Raw genomic sequence first — 7,801 nt, forward strand, 5'->3', positions numbered from 1 at the left:
GACCACTGACTTGCTGGCTGTGTCCGAAATTGCATACTGAGTAGGTACTACTTTTTAATGAGTAGTTACTTTACACTCATTAAAAAAGTACATTCTATATAGTTCTCGGTAAAAACAACTAGTGGTGCAGAAATGACAGACTTCACCTACAAAGATTAAAGTTAAGCAATGCATGAATTTTTGTATGGATGCTGGCTGCTGTAAAATCTTTGCATGAACTTTTGCATGCTCGGTATGTATTGAGATGTGTGTTAAAGGGATAGTTCACCCAAAAATGAAAATGACCTCTTAATTTACTCACCCTCAAGCCATCCTAGGTGTATATGACTTTCTTCTTTCAGACGAATCCAGTCGGAGTTATATTAAAAATATCCTGGCTCTTCTAAGCTTTATAATGGCAGTGAATGGGTGTTTTTGTCAGTAGTCCAAAAGAAGTCCAATAAAGTGCATCCATCCATAATAAAAAGTGCCTCACACGGCTCCGGGGGGTGAATAAAGGCCTCCTGTAGCGAATCACTGCGTTTATGTAAGAAACATATCTATATTTAATGTTATAACCACTTTTCTGTAGCTTGCACTAACTGTCATAAGGATGACGTAGGACATGTGTAGCGTAAGGTTCGGTGAGAATATGCTAGTCTCGCGAGAACCAACGTTTGTTTACAAGAGCAAAGGAAAACCAGTCTCCTCTTGGCTTATATCGAAATCCTCCCACATGCAATTATAAAGCTTGGCTTAAAGCTTATTTTTTAATATAACTCCGATTGTATTCGTCTGAAAGAAGAAAGTCATATACACCTAGGATGGCTTGAGGGTGAGTAAATTATGGGGTAATTTTCATTTTTAGGTGAACTATCCCTTTAACGGTTAAAGATCATTTCACTAAAGATGTTTATTAATATATGCACACTCATAACTGTGGCTGTAATGTGAAATGACTCCGTAAATGACTAACTGCACTAACTGCCTGTTGTCTCCTCTCCTCATGATCTTCAGACTATCCTCCTGCTCAGCAGTTCATGCCTGCCGCCGGGACTCCTGGCATCTATCAGCCTCTTCAGTACTCTTCGTCTCTGGCCTCTCCTCTTCCTCCTCCACCCTCCTCCTCTGCTGCTGCTGCTGTCTATCCTCCACAGTTCATGCACCCTGCCTCCTCTCAGCCAGCAGCTCCTCCTGTGATTTCTGGGCCTCCTCAGGGAGGTCAGCCTTTCTCTCCTCCTCCTCTCTCTTCTGGCATGTCTTTCCAGCACGGTGGGCCAGGGTCGCCCACGGCTTATCTTCCTCCTCCGGTCGCCAGAGCTCCAGGTATTCAGACTGAACCCGCACTGTTTCCAGCCTCCCAGAGAACAGGTCTGCACTCAGCACCAGATCTGAGACATATAAGCTGTAACTGATGAAATTCATCAAGTGTTTCATATATATGTTGGAGACACACTACTGGTCAAAAGCCCTTTCTGCTCACCAAACAAAAAAACAGTAATGTTGTGAAATATTATTACAATTTAAAACAACTGTTTTCTATGTGAATATATTGTAAACTGTAATTTATTGCTGTGATCAAAGCTGTATTTTCAGCATCATTACGCCAGTCTTCAGTGTCACATGATCCTTCAGAAATCATTCTAATATTCTGATTTGGTTCTTATTATCAATGGTAAAAACGTTCTTTGGTGAATATAATTTTTTTTGGGGGGGGGACTTTGGAAATTTTTTTCCATTTATTGGAAACTTTGGAAAAACAACATTTATTGGAACATATAATAAAAACCATAAATCTTTCAAACAATATTATATTTTTTTAAACTTACCTCAAGCTTTTGAATGGTAATGTATCACAGTTTCCACAAACATATGAAGCTGTTTTCAGCAGTGATAATAATCAGAAATGTTTCAGATAATAATCAGCATATTAGAGTGATTTCTGAAGATCATGTGACACTGAAGACTGGAGTAATGATGGTGAAAATTCAGCAATAAATTACATTTTAACAGACATTACAAAAGAAAAGTTATTTTAAATTGTTATAATATTTCACAATGTTGCTGTTTTTTTTCACTGTTTATATATATATATATATATATATATATAGCCTTGGTGAGTATAAGAAACTTCCTTAAAAAACATTAAAAATCTTAAATCTTTCAAACTTTTGACATATAGATTCTTGCTCATTATAGCATGTGTTACAGGTAGGCTTGCAGACTCATTTAAACAGCTCTGTTTGGCTGTTTGCAGGGCTATTTTGAACTAGTAAAGACAAAAAGGTGATTAAAAGTGGTGATCAGTTGAGTTGAACACATGGTTAAAAATGATTACCAGTGGTGAACCTGTGCTGTTTATTACACGAGTTACATACATTCATTTCTAAAATCTAAGTCATAATCTAAAATCTTCATGTTGCTTAAAAAATGTTGATGGACACGTCATGCGTCAGCTATCTTATATATTTGCAGGAGGATTAAATCAAGACTCGGCCTGGTCTTTGGAAGGTGAATTTATGAAGGGAGTTATAACAATCTAACATAGAGGACTGTAATTGTCCATCTCAAATTAATAAATAATTGCACAAATCAGTAAGATTCACTAGAATTTTGCACAGTGGGTATTTTGTTTTTCTGAAGTACTTCTAAAATGCATAATCACTCATTTAGATATACAATGATCAAGTATTGGCTGAAAATAGATTCAAGGACATAAGCGATCATTTTGCTCTGCATTTGCATTAAACGTCACGTTATGCTTGTAAATTTTAAAATGCCGTATTTTGTTAGCTGTCCAATATAATTGATTGTTTTCTTGTGTTCAATGGTGCATGCAGAATAAATCTTTAACTGTCGAGTCCTGCAATTGTTGCGATTTAAGAACCTATTCCAATCAGTATGATGCAATGTTCAATAACAGCTTAAACTGACGTCCGCCTGGCATTACCCTCTCAGTGGTCCAGCAGGTCGGACCGTGCAGCTCCACCAATTGAAATCCAAAATGAGATGCTCTCTTCTGTTCCTCTGCAGGACCTCAGAATGGCTGGAACGATCCTCCCGCACTCAACAGAGCTCCCAAAAAGAAGAAGGTGAGATTGAAGATCGGCTGCTTGCTCCTAATCTACGTGGATTAGGCTTGATTTCCTGATTTCATCCTGTGTTTACCGTCTCCAGGTTCCAGAAAACTTCACTCCACCAGCCCCCATTACAGCACCCATCATGGCCCCTCTAGGAGACCCTCAGGTCCCTGCTGCCCAAACCATGCAGACCCTTCAGCCGCAACAACAGGGTCCAGATCAGCCTGTGGGCCCAGCCACCTTCAGCCCCATCCAGCAGCAGCCACTGGGACCCCTGGGCAGAAACCCCAGCATGCCTCAGGGCAACATGGAAGGGGCGCCTGGAGCACCAATTGGAGACGTCATAAAGGTATTGGTTTATGTACAATAAAAAAAAACTTTAATGCTAAATGTTTGTTGGAGGCATGTTAGTGGTTTTACTCTGTTCTGTGGTCTCTCTCAGCCACTTCAGTCCATACCGTCTGAGAAGATCACCAAGAAGCCCATCCCTGAGGAGCACATGGTTCTGAAGACCACTTTTGAGGGACTGATCCAGAAATGCTTGGCTGCTGCTTCAGACCCGGTTTGTTTACAGTGAAATGACACTAATTAAAGCAACCGCTTATTTCATTATTTCTTGCTCTCCCAAAGCTACAAAAAACAGATATGCGTGTCAGAAATGATTATTGGGGATTGGAAGCAGATAACATTGTCTTTACTTGTTTCCACTTTAAATAGTAAACTATTGCCAGGCTTCAAAAGTGCTAATGAGTTATCCTTTTTGTATTATATTGATGTGATGCCTGGTTTTACAAAATACATTCTTCAGTTCTGTATTTAGAATCTTTAGTGAGAATGCTGTTTATAAAAAGCACACCAGTTCAAAAAAAATATATATATTTTTTTCTTCTCTCCATTAAAACATTTTTGATCAAATTGTAGTAAAAGTATTAATTGCTTTCAAAAGCTAAAAAAAAAAAATCTTAGTGATCCCAAACTTTTGAACAGTATATTGGCTCTCATCTATTTCTCGTGCCGTTTCTATATCACGTGTCCCTAGTTTTCATTTTCATATTCACTACTAAATATACTATTTAATACATGCAATTTGTTGTATTTGCATGACTGTTTAAATTAGGGCTGGGTATTGACACGTGGCAAATTCTGATTCATAAGCTCTTGATTCCATTCCCATCTGAATTCATTAGTGATTCGTTTGAATATATATCCAGTCCAATGCATGTCAAGAAATATCTCAGCTACAGCAATAAAAGCTATACAGGGAATCCTGTCAGCGGATACTTTACAATAATGAAGGTTAAAATTACCACCAGTCTAAATTATTAAATTCGACTGCTATTTATTTTAAGATACAATAACCAACACTCAAATAAAAACTGATGTTAACTATATTTTTATATCAGCTTCTTAATGATATTTTAATAATACTACTCTAATTGATTGTTGAAATATAAACATTTAAATGGTGACTATTAAAAACTTGTTTTCATGACAGAATTAGTCAAACATGCATTAACAGGTTAAGTTAAATATAATAAATATGTAATACAGTGCATGTATTTAGCTAAATGTGTGTCTCTAGAGTTATTTTTAGCTAACATATGAGCTATGGACATTGGCTTTCCTGAGGTAAATGTAACGATATGTGACATTGTTTACAAATATTTCACATTTATCTATTGACTAAAGATACCATTATCTCAAAATAGTCCAATTTCAGACAATGGTAACTCGAGATGGTTACACTTTACTTGAAGAGGTGTGCATAAGACTGACATGACACCTACATAATCATGACATGACACACTTTTTTTTTTTTATGCATGTTTATGACAACTGTCATTAAGTGTCATTCGCTCAGTTATGTAATTTTTAATGCAAAGATGACATTGTTTGAGATGTCTTTGTTATGGGCTATGGTTAGGGGTAAGGGTAGGGGTAGGGTTAGGTCAAATGTCATATTTGCATTAAAATGACATAACTGAGCGAATGACACTTAATGACAGTTGTCATAAACATGCATAAAACCTCCTTCATATTCATGACATGTGTCATGTCATGATTATGAAGGTGTCATGTCAGTCTTATGCACACCCCTTCAAGTAAAGTGTTACCCTCGAGATTAATAAAAAATAAAAAAAAACTCGTATTTATTCCAGCTGTTTGAAAAGCATAGTGTCCAGCATACAAGTTATCACCCATAGTAAATATTACTACTACTACTAAAAAATGTTTGTTTGCATAATCTTTTGCATCACTCGTATTTATTCCAGCTCTGTTTGAAAAGCATAGTGTCCAGCATACAAGTTATCACCCATAGTAAATATTACTACTACTACTAAAAAATGTTTGTTTGCATAATCTTTTGCATCTTCTGTCTGTATCCCGTTTCAAATTTCCCAGCATTCCTGCTAAACAAGTTTTCCCCCTTCATCCTAACAGCAAACCAAGAGGAAGTTGGATGATGCTCATAAGAGGCTCGAGTATCTCTATGACAAGCTGAGAGAGCAGACAGTGAGTAATGAACCCTCACTTTCATGTAATCCAGTGGTAATACCACAGTAAACACCGTCTCGAAATACTGCTGGTGTATAAATACTGTATTTAGCAATGGTTTGGGTGAGACACAGACACAAACACACTCAGATGCGGTGTCTTCTCTCCAGCTGTCTCCAGCTATCGTCGGTGGTCTGCACAGTATGGCCCGCAGCATCGAGTGCCGCTGCTACACCGACGGACTCAACATCCACACACACATCGTGAGCAGCAGCAACTTCAGCGAGACGTCTGCCTTCATGCCTGTCCTGAAGGTGGTGCTGACGCAGGCCAACAAACTGGCTGTTTGATATCCACCGTCTGTAACACACACAAACCAACAAGTATTCTCAACCCCTCAAGCCAGCTTTCCAGGACCATGTGCATATACTTTGCCAGTCTTAACCCATCTGGTTTACAGCGATGTTTTTGTTTATTTTGTCACATGTGTTTTAATGTTGGTATTACATATTTGTAATCATGGCAGGGCAGAGCAGAGTGCAATAGGGCTTTCCCCTTTTATGTCTCCAGTTTTAATGGTAAATTAGCTTCATGAAATGAAATGCTTGTTTTATGGTTTAGTGAAGAATAGCGGCAAGCTAATCGTGTCCAGTGCACCGTGCATCATTCTTTTGGCATTATTATTTAGATTTTTAAGATATCTGATGTTTACGATTATCGCAGCTCCTCTGCATTTCAATTTATTTTCTGGGAATCTTCTTTGATTTTACGTTACGGCATCATTTCTGCAGATGAAATTTGGATATGGAAATAAGGTGGCATGATAAAATGGTTACAATGGATTTTTATTTGAACCGTTTCTTTGATTTAGGATTTGGCATTCATGCAATTGGAAATTTACGATTAAATCTTGACTTTTGTTTGTTTCATAATTATGCAGACTGTCTTTATTGTACATCACTACATGTTTTAGACATCTTTTCAGATAATGGTAATGGGATTCTGCTTCTGAAACAAAGGGGAAACGGAAACAGGATCCGATGTGTAAAAAAGAAGGTCAGGCTACAATAAAGGGAATGTTATTTTTATAATCTTTTTTTTTTTTTTATCACAGTCTCAGCCAGCTATCATTCTGTTAGAAAGTCTATTTTGAGCAATTTTGCTTATGGCTGCACAAAAGTTTGGAGGCTTGCTCTAAAACTTTTTTTTATGCAATATGTGTACTGTCTCAATTATTGAGATTGTACTGTAAATCTGACGGTTTTATTAAAAACAAATTGAAACAGCTGGCTGGCTTCTTTTTACAGATGTTTTATTTTAAATGTTAAATTCATATACTACCTATTGCATTACAAATATACTAGAATATTCATATTATTATTATACCAAATTATACCTAATAATTTTATTTGCAAGTATCTTATTCTTTTGTAAAACATCTAATACTTAACAGGAGTTGATTACTGTGCTTTAAACATGAATGATATATATATATATATATTATATATATGTATGTGCGTGTATGTGAACAACATCTCTCAGCAATTCCATTGAAATCAAATATTAAAAAGACAATTCATCCAAATACGATCTTTTGTTCCAAAACATGATAGAAACCATGATTGAAAAAGACAGAAGTCATACAGGTTTAGAATAAATCTTAATGGGGGGGGGAAGATGGAATATTAGTAAAAGTCTCTTATTTGCTGCATTACATCAATAACTGCATACAAACATTTCATTCATATCCAAACAGGTTTACTAAGCTTTTGAAAGGGAACGTAGACTTCTGTGTTTTTTTATACAGCTAATTATAAATAAATAAATAAAAACATGAATGCATGGATTTACTTTACATTAATATCCAGATAAAAACAGTTTTTGTCAGATTTAGCTCACTTCTAGGTACAATTTTGTCCCGAAAATATGGTTAGGTAGGTATATACATGCACCTATTTTATATGTTTAGATTTTTTTTCTTTTGCTCTCTCTCTCCTCCTCTCAAGCTATGCCTGTCTCATATCTTTAATACATCTTGTGCATGACTTTCACTGTTTAAATGTTAAGTAGCCTAGGCTATTATAAACATTGCATGCTCGTATTAAAGGCTCGCTTTGCTAAATCACTTGCAGTTAGTATATGTTTCTATACTAACACTGCATGCAGTCTCACACCATGGCTAATGCAGTTTGACAGCTGTTTTACTGTATTGAACTGTACGTTACATGTCTGTCAGTCTGGACAGA

General features: G+C 36.5%; 1 protein-coding gene across 1 annotated transcript in view; it reads left to right on the forward strand.

The window, feature by feature from the left end:
• The window catches only part of LOC107720384 (protein transport protein Sec31A-like), a 25,760-nt gene extending 18,923 nt beyond the window's left edge, over window positions 1-6,837 (forward strand). The window contains exons 21-27 of the mRNA XM_016528076.1: window positions 997-1,350; window positions 2,455-2,490; window positions 3,013-3,071; window positions 3,157-3,408; window positions 3,502-3,621; window positions 5,502-5,573; window positions 5,726-6,837. Coding sequence (XP_016383562.1) covers window positions 997-1,350; window positions 2,455-2,490; window positions 3,013-3,071; window positions 3,157-3,408; window positions 3,502-3,621; window positions 5,502-5,573; window positions 5,726-5,905 — 1,073 coding nt within the window. The 3' untranslated portion in view covers window positions 5,906-6,837. The remainder of the gene's footprint in view (window positions 1-996; window positions 1,351-2,454; window positions 2,491-3,012; window positions 3,072-3,156; window positions 3,409-3,501; window positions 3,622-5,501; window positions 5,574-5,725) is intronic.
• The last annotated feature ends 964 nt before the right edge of the window (window positions 6,838-7,801 follow it).

The sequence above is a fragment of the Sinocyclocheilus rhinocerous genome, unplaced genomic scaffold (assembly GCF_001515625.1).
Source record: "Sinocyclocheilus rhinocerous isolate Xijiao unplaced genomic scaffold, SAMN03320098_v1.1 scaffold1052, whole genome shotgun sequence".
Lineage (NCBI taxonomy): Eukaryota > Metazoa > Chordata > Actinopteri > Cypriniformes > Cyprinidae > Sinocyclocheilus > Sinocyclocheilus rhinocerous.